Source organism: Equus quagga, chromosome 15, assembly GCF_021613505.1.
Source record: "Equus quagga isolate Etosha38 chromosome 15, UCLA_HA_Equagga_1.0, whole genome shotgun sequence".
Classification (NCBI taxonomy): Eukaryota; Metazoa; Chordata; class Mammalia; order Perissodactyla; family Equidae; genus Equus; species Equus quagga.
In genome coordinates, this window is record NC_060281.1 from 10,356,561 (window position 1) to 10,374,006 (window position 17,446).

General features: G+C 40.4%; 1 protein-coding gene across 21 annotated transcripts in view; it reads left to right on the forward strand.

Moving 5' to 3' along the window:
* The window catches only part of DST (dystonin), a 439,342-nt gene that overhangs the window by 174,055 nt on the left and 247,841 nt on the right, over positions 1-17,446 (forward strand). For 20 of the 21 annotated variants that reach the window (XM_046639567.1, XM_046639575.1, XM_046639568.1 and 17 more), the window contains one exon: positions 16,001-16,062. In XM_046639567.1, the coding sequence (XP_046495523.1) occupies positions 16,001-16,062 (62 nt within the window). Of the gene's footprint in view, positions 1-11,219; positions 11,340-16,000; positions 16,063-17,446 lie in introns of those variants that run through there. The other variant, XM_046639578.1, reaches the window with a different exon arrangement.

Consider the following 17,446-nt stretch of genomic DNA (forward strand, 5'->3'; position numbering starts at 1 on the left):
CTGTTGGAAGAAGTGGTGCTGTGTTCTTTGCCCTCGGCTGCATCCTTCCTATAACTTGGTCATCAGACGGACTTCTGGGGTATCATTAACCTGTGAGCAAGTCTCTAGTTGAGTGTGTAGCCGAGACGTATCCTGTTCCTCCTCCAGACCTCATTTTGGTAGCTTGTGCTCACTCCTTTCCTATCTTCCTAAAAATCTTCTCCAGAGAAAATGGGCTAACTTAATTCACAAATAGGTGACTCGAGGTCCCGTTGATAAGTCTGCAGTTACTGAAGTTGAGAGAGATGAGCAGAAGTCGTCAAGGATGCTTCTGAAGTTGCCGTTACTTAGATTCCGGGAAAGGTTTGAGATGAGTGTGTTTAAATCCATCAGCAGCATTAATAACGGCTACCATTTTGTGCTAAGCCTTCTTTTAGCTGTGTAACATTTGTTATTTCTTTTCCGCCTCTCTACAAGTCTTTGAGGTGGCTGCCCTTTTCTCCACTTTACACATGAAAAAAATAAATCTTAGGCAGTTTTACTAACTTGCTCCAGCCCAAGCGTTAGTCTCAGAGCAGGGATTTGAGGCCCGGTCTTTGTGCCTTCAGAGTTGCTGGCTCTAAACTGCCTCACTGAGGGTGTAAGGAAAATGCTTCTGTGCAGCTGCTTGAGAGTTCTGTTCACTGTTCTCTGTTGCCTCCCTGATGGAGGCCCAGCTCCATAGATTGGCAGGTCGTTATAGGCCTTTTATTCTGGCCTACCCACCCGTGATTCTTCTGGATGCGTCACATACTTCATCCACACGGCATCGCCTTTAATTCTCCCATGTCTGCCTTCTCCCTTATCTATTTTCTTTGCACACACTATTTGTTCCTACCTGGTACTCTCTACCTTCCCTGCCCGCTACACTAAAAACACACACAAATACAAATCAGAGATGAAACAAAAGGGGTTAAACTCGCCTTATTCATTGGCCAGTTTGCTGTTATATTGGACAGTGCCCAGCATCCATTGGTAGGTGAGTAATAATCAGATTGGGACATCCATACAGTGAAGAACCTCTCAGTAACTGCAGGGAACAAATCACTGATGCATGCAACAGCGTGGATGACTCTAAAAAATATTATGCTGGGTGGGAAAAGCTAGACTCAGATTCTATTTATGTGAAATTTTACAGCAAGCATAGCTAATCTGTAGGGATATAAATCAGATTGCCTATGGCAGGGATGCGGGATGGACTGCACAGATGCACAAGGGGCATGGAACTGTTTTGTATCTTGGTTTGGGTGATGGGTACAGGATGCAAACAATTGTCAAAACTCTGTGAACTGAACACTTAGGATTTACTTGTGTTATTTTAGTTAAACCTTGATTTAAAAAATAAAAAAATTCGATTGGGCTAAGCTCCTTTTGCACAGTTTTGTCAAAGTACTTATCACAGAGTTTTGCACATTCTGGCTTGCAAGTCTGGTTTCCGCTGGACTGAGGCAGCTGTGTGACTCATTGCATTTTATATTGCTGTGCTGAGCTCTCGCCGGGCACCTAGTGGGTTCTCAAGAGATCCTTGTTGAATGAATGGAATGCTACCTCCTAGGGGGTGAAAAAAAAGAATGGGTTTGGAAATAGTGGCGGCTCCAGTAAAACGTCTGATACAATCTTTAGGAACATGTAAATGTAAGCTTCATAGGAGATGCTATTGAAGCCATTCTTAATTTAGTTAGTTATAGAGATTTGTATACAAAAAATGGAGACAGTTTGTATATTTTTAGTGACTTTCTTTGAGTTTTTAGTACTGGATGTCAGGTGGTGTCTGAAGTTTGAACTGGCCTCATTGCTCTGCGCGTCCCCTCCCTTTTCCTTTTCGGATAGGTTTGCACTCCTCCCTGAGTCACACCTCTGGCCTTTGGGGCCCTGAAAGTGCTTTATTATTGAAAGAAATTTTAGTTTGCAGATTTCCTTTCAGTAGCCAAGGGGAGGTTGCTGTATGCTTGGTTGGTTTATAGCTAATGGGCCACATGGTGGGGCCCTGTCCTCTGAGTGGCTTGTCTCTTGCGAAAAATTCTGAGCATTTTAAATGGCCGCCTGAGTCTGATATTGCACTGTCAGCCCCACACGTTCAAGATGACACATAGCAGCCAGGAGGGAAGGTATAAGACATTTAAAAAAGTATTCTACATGTTGAGAGGTTCTCAAAACAAAAATCTCACAAGAATGCCTGCTGTGTAACCCTCCCTTCCTGTAAAAAATGATATACATACTCCCTGAGGAAAAATTGGAAGAAAACGTTGATGTTATAATAGGCATTTTTCATGTCACTGAAACTCTTCAGTATTTAATGAATCATTTTTGTGGCTGTATCATAACTCACTTGATCATTTTTCTATCTTTGGGTGTTTAGATTATTTAACATTTTTCTATTAATTGGTAATCATTAATAATACTTTTATAAATATTCAGTACTTATTATCAGAGAAGAATTGTGTTTAATGTTGAGATGACTATTTTCTTACATAAATCATAGTCTGGCATTGGATTTTCTATAGACTCTATTCCAGAGGCAGTGTAGCATCAGAGGTATGATATGGATTGTGGGGCTGACTGCCTTGGTTTGAATCTCCACTTACCAATTTTCTGACCTTGCATGAATTACGTCACTTCTCAGTGCCTTGGTTTCCTCATCTGTAAGTTAAGAATAATAACAGACCTCCACTGTGACAACATAAAATGCTTATCATGACCTGGTGCACAGTAAGTGCCATATAGATGTCAAACGTTGTACTTGCTATGTCAGAACACATCAATATTATGAACATTTTAAAAGCTTCTTTATCAGTATTACCAGATTCCCAAAAGGTTATTCCAGTGGCGTCTTCCATCAGCACTTTCTCAGGGTGCCTATTTCTACCACATAGAATAAGCTATTAGCAAAATTTCCTTGTATGTGCCTGTTGTTGGCACATCGTCTTTCAATTTCTCTTCTTCATGCTGCTAGCCCTGATTTTCGTTATATAATTTATCTACTCCTTAATCAAAGTGTGGAAACAACAACAAAAATGCATTGACTATTCTTATATATATTTTCTCCTTTTTTTTTTTTTAGGGACTAGACTAGAATATGACATTACTTTCTCAAGGAGATAGGTAGAAGGGACTGTGAAACTTGAAAGTTTAAGACCACTGTTCTAAGAGCAGACAATAAACGTGCATGGAGTATTTTAAAAATACCAAGACGATATCTGAGAAGAGTATCCACTTCTTGAAAATTTGCCATTGGTTTTCTAGAAAAAAAGCAAGCGGGCAAAGCAAGAGTTCTCTAGAAAGTTGAGGCGTGGAAATGACCAGCCCAAGATGATCTTCTCCAGTGGGTAACTTAGGGAGAAGCTCCTTTCTCCTCTGACTGCACTCCAAGCTCTTTGATCTCCATCTGTTTTACCTGTTAGGTTCTGGGTAAGCCGTGGTTGGGAGAATGCATCCCTGGATAAAATAAGTTTGAAGATCTTTGCCCCAGAGAGGAAATAACCCTCAGGGAGAGGTCTCCTGGCACCCCAGACACTTACTGGTCTGTGTGCCTTTCCCCTGGCTCATCGGGGCTCATGGGTGCGGTGGGGGAGGGGGTGCGGTGGGGGTGGCAGAGCCCTTATGGGATGAGTTGGGTCACCTGCTGTGTGGCTTCTGAAGCCCAGTGGGGCACGCATGATGATCCTGTAACTGAAGCAGTTGCCCCTCAAGCTGTAAACAATATTTAAATAAAAAATTTTGGGTGGGAGATAATCTCCTTATGAAAGAAGCCTGGGCTGAAATTTTTCCCGGTGATTCAGGGTCGTTGTCTCTGGTGTTCCCCACCCCTCTCTCCCTGCTGCTGACTCACCCCGTGACTGGCCTCCTTGTCTTACAGGAGTGAGAAGTGTTATGTGTATGACTCACCGTGTAATTTCCATGGACTTGAGAAGTGTGGCCTCACAATCTGAAAAAACTCTTTAAATCGTTGATCAGAATAAGAGACCATGGCTGTATGAAAGGAGTTACTGAGAGTTCTAGATGTCGATTGTACCTCAGTTGAAAAAAAAAAAGAGAATTCTAGGTCTTTCCTGAAGAATGAAATTTCTTAGATGACTATTAGACCATGTACTAAGGCGTGTTTGATTTTGTTCCTTGCGCCACTGTGACAAATTCCTGGTACCAGTCAACGCTTATCCAGAGAGACTCTGATTATATTCAAGGTAAACAGAACAAGAATGTTCCATTGTGCGGTGACCTACAGAGTCTGGTATCAGAAAGAGACAAGAACTCCCGAGATCATATTTTTGTCCTGGTATTGACTTATTCTATCACCTTGAGCAGAATGAAGAATTTCTCAATACCTTTTTCTAATTTACAATACAGAGGAATTTTATGCAGTTTCTTTCGTGAAGTGATCGTTTCCTCAGTAGCCAAAGACATTTTATCTTGGTTTTTCTTTTTTCTGGTAAGACATGAAAGCACTATTTATCTTCTGTCCCTTGCTAGGTTCCTTGATTTTGGAGAGTATGTGGGTTTGGTTCACCCTGTGTCTGGTTCCTGTGTAACAGGAGGAAAATCTGGGTCACATCTCACCTCTGCTGCTTCCTTGCTTAGAGGAACCTTGGGCTAGATTACATTCTTTGAAATTTATTTATTGATTTTTAGTCAGTAAAATGAGGACTGTGATACATAAATACAGGCCTGGTAGGATTGGGGTGAGATGATGTGAAATTCTGTAGTGCGTAGCATGGTAGCTATGATGTTTGTTGTGGGTGCTTGATACATATTTGCTAATTGAAGAAGTGAATAGGAAGCCAGTAGAGGGCCAACTGTATCATATTTGTACTCTATCATCTTATTTACTTCTTAGAATAAGACTGTACGGTAGGTATCTAGGAAGGTATCTGAAGATGGTGACCCTCTTTCACAGATGAGGGAACTTGGGTTTCACAGAAGTGGTCATTTTCCCAAGCTGAAATTGCCAGCACTGTTGATGCCAGGATTTGGACTCAGGTTGTGTAGGTCCTTTACCCTGGTACCGACCCCTAAGTCTGTTCTCCATCCCTAACACAGCTCCCTCCCATAGGCTACTGAGTGGAGCTCATAGAGAGTGAACTACGCAGAGGGGAATTCCTTCTGTGTTTTAAGGTCAAACGGCACCTACTTACCTACTGAACTTGTGAGGCGTAGATCATCTAGGTGGGGTATTGGCTGGGACAGGAAACAGCAGAAAGGGAAGAGGAGATCTGATTCTTTCAGAAACCAGCAAGTCATAACATTTCAAATAAGTCTGAGAAACTGTATGTGTTTGCTATAATTTGTTCCTTAAGGAAGATTAGCCCTGAGCTAACATCTACTGCCAATCCTCCTTTTTTTGCTGAGGAAGACTGGCCCTGAGCTAACATCCGTGCCCATCTTCCTCCACTTTATATGTGGGATGCCTACCACAGCTTGGCTTGCCAAGCCGCACCATGTCTGCACCTGGGATCCAAACTAGCGAACCCTGGGCTGCTGAAGCGGAACATGCGCACTTAACCACTGCACCACCGGGCCGGCCTTTGTTGTTTATATTTTTATCTGAGCTACTGGAGGTCCTACTTTGATAACTTTTGAGGATATCTTGGATTAATTTAAATTTTAAAGTGAATGGTTCTGTTTTCCTTACATGTAGTAGTTATAACTGTAAAAATTTTCAAAACTAAAGACTTGAAAACCTCAAATGACCTAAGGTTTTCGTAAACACAGTGGATTCATCTTATATTTAAATAACAAGGAAACGATATTTACTTAATTTGTTTTCAATTTATGTAATGTCTGTGCACTTTGGGATATATTCTTAACCAGATCTCCAAAGCTGGAAAGAAAGGCTAAGATAGGAAACCCTAAAGGAACTCTAATTTCTTTAAGTTAGTGTGACGCAGATAAAGAATTGCAGAAACTTTGTGTCCTTAACGGTGACTCAGGATGGCCTCGGTTGGAGCATATGTAATACTTAAATGTTGTAGCAGCGTAACTGCAATTGGAAGGTTCCTCACGTTCATGTGTTTTTAGGATGCTCAGGTAGGAGAGGGTAGATTGAAAGCAGATTCTCGGCATTTTATTTTCCAATTCTGGGCCAGTCGTGAGAAGAGAAACCAGTAAATTCCTCTTCAGAGCAGAACCCAGGCCCTCTTTGTTCCCAGCCACCGATAGGATACTGTGATCCGCAGCCTCTGCACGGATGGGAAAGCTCGGGATGCGATAGTTGGGTGTGGGGGGCGGGGGTGGCAGCAGGGGAGGAGGACACAGAAAAGCATTTGTGGGGAGAGATTTATGGCGTCTATTGTTGTACACCATTTATGCCTCAGCTTACTCAGCACATCCTACCCTTGTCCTGTTTCTGGATTTTGACAAATGAGGGCAAAAATCATACTGAGTTTGTTCTGTGGCAGTTAAACTTCGAACACGGATACCCTCCAAACAGGGTAATTTCTGCATATATTCTCAGTTCTGATTTCCTTTCAGAGACTGTCCACACCCTCATCATTTTGTTTCCCAGCCCAGGAAACCATCCTCTGAAAAGGTGTCACCAGTGGCTTCTCGGCCTCTTCTCCTGACCTGTTACTCCTCGCTTCCCTTCTGCAGCCAGCAGCCCAAGAGCAAACCTGACCCCCCCGAAGGGTTTAGCTCTCTCTTCAGATCTGAGGGGCGGGGGGTACTCTGGCCTGTATCTTAGTCTTATTTCTATGTCTTCTGTAGAAGCTACCAAAGTATTAAATACATAAATGAATAAAAGAATTTGAAACTTTTTTCTCACAGTTATTATTAACAGTCCTACACATACCTTCTTCCTTGTCAAAGATTCAGGCACTCAATCTAGAAATATGCAGGATGAAAAATGAAATATATCACACAATCCCCTTTCCTTCCAGCTTTCACTCTCTTGTGTTGAACTGCTCTTTCTCAATTTGATGTGCATCCTTTATGTATATTTATTATTTTGCAGTTTTTCACCTAAATATCTATCTTGGGATCTTTTCCTTCGTACTCTGAGCGGGTTTTCTCTTATTAATATTCTATAGGATGGGTGAAATATAATTCATTCATTTCGTCTCTTACTGACTGGTATTTAAATGGTTTCAAATATTTTGCTACAGTAAACATCCTTATAAGCTACTCATATACATGCAAGTATTTCCTTAGTATTCCCCACAAGTGGAATTGTTGGTTTAGAACATTATATGCATTTTAATTTATAGCGGGTACTGCCACATTGCCCTCAAAAAAGTTTCTGCTGTTGTACACGTCCACTAATGTTTGGGATTATCTGTTTCTCTGTATTAGTTATTGTCATTTTTGTAAATGTATGCCAGTATGAAGTCATTTGCATTTCCTAATTAGAAGGGCGATTGAAAATTTCTCCGTACCTTTATTGGCCATTTGCGTTCCTTCTTCTGTGAATTGTATGCTCACAGCATTTGTAATTGGGAAGCTGCTGATTAATAGGAGTTATTCATCTATTTTGGCTATTCTAGGTGTGTCTTATGTATGTAGCAGATATTTTCTCTCAGTCAGTCATTTTTTAATTTTAACTTCATTTATAGTGTCTACTCTTACATCAGTGGTCTGTGAAATTTGTCAGCCTTTGTATGTTCAGTTTCTTTTGGGTTTTGTAACTTGTTTTGAAACACTCTTCCTACCCAACTATTTTTAAAACAGTTTTCTACTTTTTTTTTAATGTTTTTTGTTTTTTTGGTGTTTTATTTTGAAGACCAGCCCTGAGCCAACATCCACCACCAAGCCTCCTCTTTTTGCTAAGGAAGATTAGCCCTGAGCTAACATCTGCCACCAATCCTCCTCTTTTTGCTGAGGAAGACTGGCCCTGAGCTAATATCCGTTCCCATCTTCCTCTACTTTATATGTGGGATGCCTACCACAGCATGGCTTGACAAGTGGTGCGTAGGTCTGCACTCGGGATCTGAACCAGCAAACCCTGGGCCACCGAAGTGGAATGTGCAAACTTAACTGCTGTGCCACCGGGCCGGCTCCTATGTTTTCTTCTAATGGTTTTGTTTTTAAAATTTTTTCTTTCTCAGTTCTGATATTGTATAATTTATTGATGTATGGCCAGGTAGTATAAATTTGAAGAATTTGTTATAATAGCTTTATGTTTGAAATGCATGTCAGTTCGATGCTTATCTTGAGATATCTCCTTTTTAAGCTATCTTCCTTTCCTTGGCAGAAGGATTAAGGGTTTTTGAAAATGTGAAGAGCTTCTTTATGAAGATTATAATTTAGATATGCTAATAACTCCTTTTTTAATGTGGTTTTTAGCCATATTTGGAATACATAAACAGCAGCTGTGGATTGATTATGCTCTCTTCAAGAAAGGACTGCTACAGAAATTGATGTCAACTTTATTTAAATGCAAATCCTAACAAATAATAGTTATAAAAAAACAAAAGCTAAGAAAGTCATCAGCATTGGGAATTTAAATTGATAAAGACAGTAATAAGAAAGGGACAACCCTGAAACCTTTTCATCTGTCAATTCTTGTAGGAGAGGAAAAATTCTGTTTAACTCATGAAGAATTGAACCTTGAAAGTGAAAGAAGGGTGGAAGTCTTAACCCAAGTCTTCAGCTATTTCTTTCTATCATGCAACAGCGTGAGAAACTACTGTTGCCAACAGTAATTACAGCGGGGGCAGAACAATACTCACGGAGATCAGCTCGCGGCCCGAAGTATATGGGACTTTGTAGTAGTGACTAAGTTAAGAAATTACTGGGAAATTGGTATGCTTTCACATATGGAGTCCTAATGTTTTGCAAACTTTTTTTAATGATGAATAATTTAATGACGTGACTTTGGAGGAGTTTTTTAACAAAATGGGGGCGGTGGGTTGGGGGGGTGTGGCTAAGGTTCAGAGGTGTCTCTTCCTCTAAGTCTGTAGCCCCACAGAGGCGTGTCCCAGAGATCAGGGGGGGAAAGTTGGATTAACTGGAAAATGAACATGAGTTGTGGCTCTATACTCATAGAAATAAACCATAATGATGTTTCTATGGGAATATTTGGTATGATTTTTCAACTAAAATAGGAGCAGGGACTCTCTTCCTCCTACTCATTTCACCTACAGCCTCTAGTCACAAGTGGTGGTGGCTGAGGCCACTATGGATGAGGGCAAGGCAGTTGGACGAGGGGCGGAGCCCCTGGGTGATGGCTGAGTGAGGGCTGCTAGCTCACAGGTGGCCTGAGGTGGGACTTGGCAGAGAGAGGGGTGGTGTCTCCACTCTCTCCCAGCTCCCTGGTCACCAACTATACCTTGTCCATCAGTTTCAGGAGCTGGTCTTTTCACTAATCCCAATATTTCTTCTACCCCAGTATTGCTTCTTCTATAATGACAGAAATTTCATAGCTTTTCCCTTGCTATTTTTTACTGTATTGTACTCCAGAGCCATTTCTGGGCTGTGGTGGGGAAACTGACCAGATCCTCATCTTCCCTTCCCCCCATCTTTTTCCCACACAGCTCCAACACTTTATATTTTGTTTCTTTCTTTCTCTTCTTGATAGAGCCTTTTGCAAAGTGTTTCCCAATCTTCTTTTAAAATTCACGCCTGATCCTTATTAATAAACACAGACAACTCATCCTTGCCCTAAATCCTGACGTGGCCTCGTAGGAAAGCCCTGTGATTACCTCTCCTCTGCTCTTTACTGATCTGAAGAAGGTGAACTCCATGTTTTGTGTATCCCCGGCACTAAAGATTCGGCCAAGCCTCTCTTTTTACTTTTTGCTGTTTGACTTATTTTGTAAAAGTTAGCATTTTGTTTTCCAAGTATGAAATTATAATATTGAATAGGCTTTTGCAAACTACATCCTGCCCCTCCCCCTGCCCTTAGTAGCTGCGTGATCTCGGGCAAGTTGTTTAACCTCGAGGGCCTCAGTTTCTTTTTCTGTAAATGGGCATAATCTCACAGGGTTGTTGAGAGGATAACACCCAGTATATGTGTGTTCTATGTATGTGGCTGAGAATATACCTGGCACATATTACTATGTGCTCCCAAAGTGTTTGCCGTCGTCATTATAATCTTCTTTCAGTGAAATAGGTAGGCTCCGGCTCTTCCGTAGAGGAGGCAGGGACTCTAAAACAGAGACAACTGGAAGGGGAGGGAAAGGAAGCAAAGGATACTAAGCAGATACTTTAAACATCTCTGCAGAAGTTGATACTATTTTTTTTCTTTTATGGTATATTTAGAATAGAGTTAGAAATCATATATGGATGGTTCAAACCATACTGGCAGTTACTAATCCAGCAGTGTCTTTTCCCTTGGCATGATCGAATTTGCTGGTTCCCTCTTGCTGAAAATAAGTAGAGATCTTTTTTTATGTGTTGTTTTGGAGTTTCTGTTTGTACAGTTTCTCTTCAGACAGCTCTATGAGTCTGAGGTTTCAGACAAACATGGGAGTGTTGAAGATGCCTGCTCCGTGGCTTCTTTAGAACAAGGGTTCTCATTTCTTGACTTTTTTCATTTCTTCCTGCTCAGAAGGGAAGTTCTCATATTGGAGACTCCTTGTTTTTCCTGCATCGTTAGATGAGGGATCCTATTGTTTGATAACATATAAAAGAAGTGGGTTTGGAATCAAATTTAAGATCCCATTTAGGCTGTGGAATCTTAGGCTAGTTTCTTAATCTCTTGAAACCTTGGTTTTTTCATCTTTAAAAGATGATGATGTACCATCCAACTCAAAGAATAGTTATGAGATTCAAGTGAAAATGTATGTGAAGTGTTTATAAAGAAATACTTGATGGTGGTATTGCCCCTGAAGGATATGTGTCCAGCCTGTAAAGTTGAGCTTTCCACATCACCTTCGTAGCATGCATATCAGGGGTGAGTTAAACAAGTTAGGCTGGGTGTTGTTTTTCATTCCAAGGGAATCCTGCCTGGGGTGTTAGAGGAGAGAATGTGATGAGCTGGTTCAGCAGTGAAATCTCACATCCTATTGGCTTGCCTCATTGCAAAAAAGAGAACCAAAACTCTCTTTTTAAGGGGCTTCGTATGAACAGCTTTAAGATTAAAAGGACACATAAATGATTTAGTTTCGTTTTAATAATAGTTGTATTGTCTCCTACAAACTAGTAGAGGAGGCTGGCTTTGCTAATGTTTGTTTAAAAGGGGGAGTTGACTAGTTTTCAGCTTGGAAGTGGGAGTGTCTAGTCAGTGTTTTCCTTTCTACATGGAAAGTGAACAGGACTCTGTCACATCAGAGTTTGTACAGAAAGACTTTAGGGAACTATCGGACGGCTTTCCTGCAGAATGATGGGGCAGCTCAAGAAAAATGATCAAGACTGGAACGCAAAGCTGGTGGGGCTGATGTGCTGTATGGGTTAGTAGGATTACCCATAACGTCACTTCCATGTTTTCAGACCCGAGAAAGGAAAGGCGACTACCTGTGCCGGTTTGCAGGGCGGGAGTAGAGCAGACTGTGGGGCTCCTTTCTGAAACCTGCATAGGTTTGCACGGCAACGTCTGAGGCTCCCTGGAGGGAGCCTTCCCCCGTGGTGTTGTGCATAGGATACCTGTTGAAATGATCTCAATATTTGTTATGTGTGTGATACTAAATGGGTTTAGCTTTGACTGGATTTTATTGAAAACTAGTCATTGAAGGTTTTAATAGTCAGTGCTCTTTTGTCACACTTGTTTTTCGAAATTCTGTTATTCTTTGCATTCTGTGTCATCATGTGTTTTCAGCCATATTATACTTTATAAGGGGATCAAAAATGTCTATTTCCATTTAAAACTTACTCTATAAATGAAATAATTTTCCAACAGAGGAATGTTATAAAACTTCATTCAGAAAAATAACTGAGTAGTCTGTAAAACCAATAGAATCGGTTAAAGTCTCAGACATGATTTTCCTTTTTTGTTGTCATAGCAACATTGCCCTAAATATAAATCTAAGTGTTAGACATCCCTCACTGAAATGAAATAAAGAACCATTATGAGACTTGTAATTGGAAAATTAGATGGTGTAATCTGGAACACTCCCTTTTGAAATAACTGCCTTCTGAAATAATGTGTATGGAAAGTGGTAAATCACCGTTTCCCCAGACTGAAATTATTCCCTGATTGTGAGTTGCTTTCCTGAAGAAAGTGGAGACCCTTAAAGGCCACAGTAACTGTTTTCTCATTATCATAGCCTTGCGGGAGCCTTCGAGTGTTAAAGAGCTTCCCTGCTACACCTGATGGGCCTCATCTAGCTTCATGATGCTCTAAAAGTAAAGATTCAGGTTGTTACTGTTAGAAAACAGTATCAGAATTTATGAATTATGTGTCTTATTTAGTTAGCTTTATTTTTTATACATTACTCATGTACTTTAGTTGTAGATCATAATCTCCATATATTATCTCAGTATTGCCTGCCAGATATTTAGCACCCACCTTACATTTTCAGCCCTGTTTTTGGGCATCTAGCAACAACTGCCACAACAAAACCTCAGTGATCAAAGTAACCTTTTATAGTTGAATTATTTAAGTGAATCTATCATCTGTACTTGGAGGTCAATTATTTGCTTACATCAGCTTTCTTGATATATCACATGGGTAAGAAATTAACCAGTAAGTGATTGGTCTTTAGAACATGTGTTCTACTTCTTTCTGTTCCTTCAACTAGGGGACTAATTGTTATTAATTTAGAAAATAATAAATAGGTTTTATTAGCCATCATGTACCAAGAAGAGAGGAGTTTATATAGTACACGTAATACATTAAATTTAATGGGACAGAATAAATTTGTTACAGTTCATATTGCTATGTGATGATTCAATAAATTAATAAAATTTTGGGGGATAGTTACAGGAATGACTTAGCTTCTATATCAAGTTACATAAAAATGAAATTATTTTAGACTTATAAGGATTTTCAATTAGTAATACATTGTAATGTTTTTTCTTGGTGGTTTAACATTGGGGTCCTAGGTTATTAATTGGACGGAATAATCTGGGTATTACACAGGAAGTATTTCTTTTTCTTTCCCACTCTGTTTTCTATTTGCTGGAGGCTTAGGGAAGCCCTGCTGAAAATGTGACACGAGGACTAGACTTTGGCGCAGAGGTTCTGTTGTTTGCATTCACTGGTCCAAAGTTCACATCACTCAGCAGGGCCAGGCTCCCCCACACCCTGTCCTGGTTGAGTGTCCAGCACTTCCATTTGAAAGGTGACAGTGTCTTGGGGTAGTGGAAGCACCTCTGGCGGGAATCACAATGCATGGGGTCTAACTATGCTCTTTCAATCTCAGGTGATTACATCAGGGGTTCTTTTCCGTGGAGAGGGCTGCACATGGCTGACCTCTCTTGCTACTCTACTTCCTGTCCTTCAAGCCCCACCTGATTGCCCTGGTCAGGGTTGGTCTTGCTCTCGTTTGTGCTTGCTTACATGCTGGGTGGCACATCCTTTGTTCAGTTGGCACACTTATCACAGTGCCTTCATGTCAGGTGCCCTCTCTAGCTGATGAGCTTTAGAGAGCAAGGCCAGCACTCTTTCTGTCCAGCCTGGTGGTCCCAGTACCACCATGGCACTGGGCTCATCAAAGCCCCTGATAGATGCTGGAGCGAATGACTGAGTATGAAGGAAGCATAGAATTTGCATTTTATCAGTAAGGAGGACTAGTAGACTGCTTCTCTTTCTTTGCTCTTGCCTTAGGTACTAATCAGTGATTTAGGTTCATTCTGAACTCTTTACGAATAGCAAGGCTGAAAGACATTTAAGACACCGTATATTGCTTTAAGAGATATAGTGGTATATATACGACTGTATTTAAGTATATAAGTAATTAGACATTGTTATTCTGAGTTGAATTGTCCTCTTTGAAACATAATTAATTCACATCATGACATTTATTTGTTGAATACATATAGGCATTATGGCATCTTCTATGGGGCAGAGATGAGGTGAGGTGTAGATGATGCCCCAAAAGGGCCGACAGAGGACTTAATAAATATTTGGTGGGTAATAATGTTGGTTAACAATTGTTTATATCATTTTTCTTGGCAAAGTAGTTGTGAGCAAAGTGCCTGGGGATTTATATTGGGAGTCAGGCAAATTTAACAATTTTAGCATAAATTCTGAGCATTTATATTCAGATTTAGCAAGCTCTGTCTTCTGGATATGCTCTCTGCAACCTCTTCTCCAATTTTTTAATACCAGTGTTAAGTCAAGAAGTAGACTAGAACTTTGGGGCACTGAAAGGAATTTGTTATGGGCAGACCAAATGGACGGCTATGTTTACATGTTTATGTAAAAAGGGAGACCTTTTTGTTTCTCCCAGACAAGGATAGCAAATGGCAAAGGTTTCAAGGAGGTATTTTGGAGAAGAAATGCTTATGAAATACAAACTAGTTACGTGGTCCCTGCCCCGTCCTTTCCTGTTGGCATTAAAGTATATGAGAGCTCCAAGTAGTATGCCATTGTTGAGTAGCTTGGCAAAGAATCGAAACAGAACAAACCCATTGGATTGCTTTACTCAAATTTATTTAACCATCTCCTTATCACTGAACATTTATGTTTTTTTCAAAACTTTTGTTTTGCTGTTGGAAACACTCTGATTTATATTCTCATAGGAACATTTTGTGCACAACCATGGTTGTAGCTTTAGAATAAATTTTAGAAGTAGACTTGCTGGGAAAGAGTGTAGTATATTTTTAAGGTGCTTGATATTTATTGGCAAATTGTTCTAGAGCAGTGCTGCCAGTAGAAATTTCTGTGATGATGAGACTGTTCCATATCTCTGCTGTTCAATATGTTAGCCATTAGCATTCATTTTTTTTCAACGGATTACCTCTCTGCTTTTGCACAGTTACATATTAAGCAGCTCATCTTTTTCTTTCTTACTTCTGTTTTTTTACATTAATATTAGTAACCTTTGTCTCATAGATATTTTTCCCAGTTGACTTATTTTTATATTTAAATTATTCTAAAGGGCATAAGTACTTTTAATAAATAGGGCAAGCATTTTCAAAGAAGCTTTAGTTCCATTAAAATAGTTTAAGAGGGTTCAGGGATAAAGAATGAGGAAGAAAAGAGGTGAAGAGACTGAGACATGTCTTACCCCCGGGGAGGGGATGGAGAACATCTGAACCGTGACAGGAGAAGAAAGAAGACCGCAAATGAAAAAGAAGGAGCTCTTCCCAGATGCAGTGAGAAGGGCGGCAGGAAGCTAACGCAGGGAGTTGCCGCCCGGAAGCCTGGAGGAACAGGGTGGTGCGGCTTTGAATATTAGCTCTAGACGTTGGAAGATTATCTTTTGAAATGATGGCTTGATGAACCAGAACATTCCAATACTCCTTCTCCTTAGATCATAAGGACCCATCCCTCACCCTTCTCTGCACCATGTTTGTAGTAACCAGGGCAGGATCGCTCTCCGCAGCAAGGATCTGGTTGGGGTGTTTCTTTTTTACCAGACGATTCCAAATGGGGAATCCAGGGGAGAGGCAGCGTGGTTAGTAATTAAATCAGAGTCCACTTCAAGCCAAAGGGCTTGAATGTAAGTCCTGCGTTTTATCACAACTTTAAACTATTTGCTGAATAATCGTGGGCAAGTCGTTTAACCTCTCTAAGTCTTGATTTCCTCTTCTGTAAAATGGGATGAAACCAGCTGCCCTCTCTCATTAATTGTGAAGACCAAATGAGATGCCACATGTGGTAAAGTTCAATGCAAGGGCTCACCCAAAGCTAGTAAAGTTTAGTTTAGACAACTTGCTGGTGGTAGTAGTGGTGATAGGGGAGGTGGTACGACAGAATGCGCAGAGGGCATCTGTGTAATGGAGTAATGTTGGCAGATACAACACTGGGAAGAGACCAGTCTGACGGAGAGCTTTTTAATGCTTTCTTACAGATAGCCTAAAGTTGCCAAAATTTAATAAGAAGATTCAAATGCACCAAACAGTATCTTTTGAATACCTTATTTTTGTTTATATGTATAATCACAATTGAAGTCTCTTATTCATAGATTTTACCAACCTTATTTTATATCTTTTTTTCCCTTTCCAGATGAACGGGACAAAGTTCAAAAGAAAACGTTTACAAAATGGATAAATCAGCATCTCATGAAGGTCAGTGTATATTTCTTTCATATCTTCGAATTGTTTTGTTTAATTTATTGTGCAGTAATTGATTATATAGCCCTGAAGCACAGCTTTTCAGTATCACCTTACAAGTTTAAATTCTAGGGCATTTCACATGCGTTTTAAGCATCTGTAATTGTTTGGTGTGTGGCCTGTGGGTAATGATGGGAGTGGGAAGATAAGTACCCAGTGATTATAGTGAATTCTGTGACATTAGTAAAACCTATTATTATTGGACCCTAAAAAATCTTGGCAGTTTAAGAAATATGTAAATATTTATATGTTAGGGCATGGAAAAGCTTCACTTCTCAGTGAGATTTTTTTTCTCTCAAGATTTCAAACCAAGTTCTGGCATCAGATTTACGTGGATGGCAGAGGATGAGAATGGATGAGAATGAGAGGTGGATTGTAGAGACAGAAGTCTAGACTCGTTTTACTTCTTCTGGACAGCGTGACCCAGGGATTGGTGCTTATGTCTCCATTTCTCTGTCTATGATGCAGTTAATTAATAGTGGTGGTTCTTAAATTAATATTTATTTGTGTGCCATGGGTCACTTTGAGAATCTGACTTAAGCTCTCCAGAAAAATACACATGTGTACAAAGTTTGCAAACAATTTCATGGAGTTATTGGACCCCACTGAAGTCCTTCCATAAATCTCAGTTAAAGAACCCTTAGAATTTCACAATGAGCTGTCAGTCACTTTTTACCACCTTTTATGGACAGCCCTAAAATTGGAAATAGGTGATATGTTAAGTCTGTTGTTTGAGACTTGGAAAAAGTTTTCTCATATAGAAACATTATTTTAAATGTGGTCATATTCTTAAGCTATCCTACAAGTCCTTTTGCATTGCAGTGGTACCAATAATGTGATAGCCTTAATAACCCTCTATAAAAGGGATTCTTATTTCAGGGAGCATATCAGAATTACCCGAGAGGCATTTCAGTCCCTCCCTCTCACTGCCCATTGACAAAATCCTATTACCATATTCTGATATGTCTTTCAGGGGCATGTCACCCGGTTCCCAATTAAAAATCACTTCTGTAGGGAGTGTCTGTTACTGTGGGGAGCTGAACCCTCTGATGTATTGGCAAGAGATAAAAGATTGAGACCCTCTGCTTTGTGATGCTCCTGTGAGGAAATGTATTATGAATTCTAATGAAGGATGCCAACCGTTCACCTACCCTCTTCCATGCTGTTGTCTCATCCTGCCCGTACCGTGTGCATAGTGTGAGCAGGGCTCTTTCCACAGATGGAGGCAGAGATGGGCTGGGATGAGGCGGGGGGAGTGGAACTTTGGAGCTGAAGACTCTGGCAAGATTTTCCCATTTCTGAGTTGAATCCAAGGGAAACAAGAGTTCTGATGAAGAAG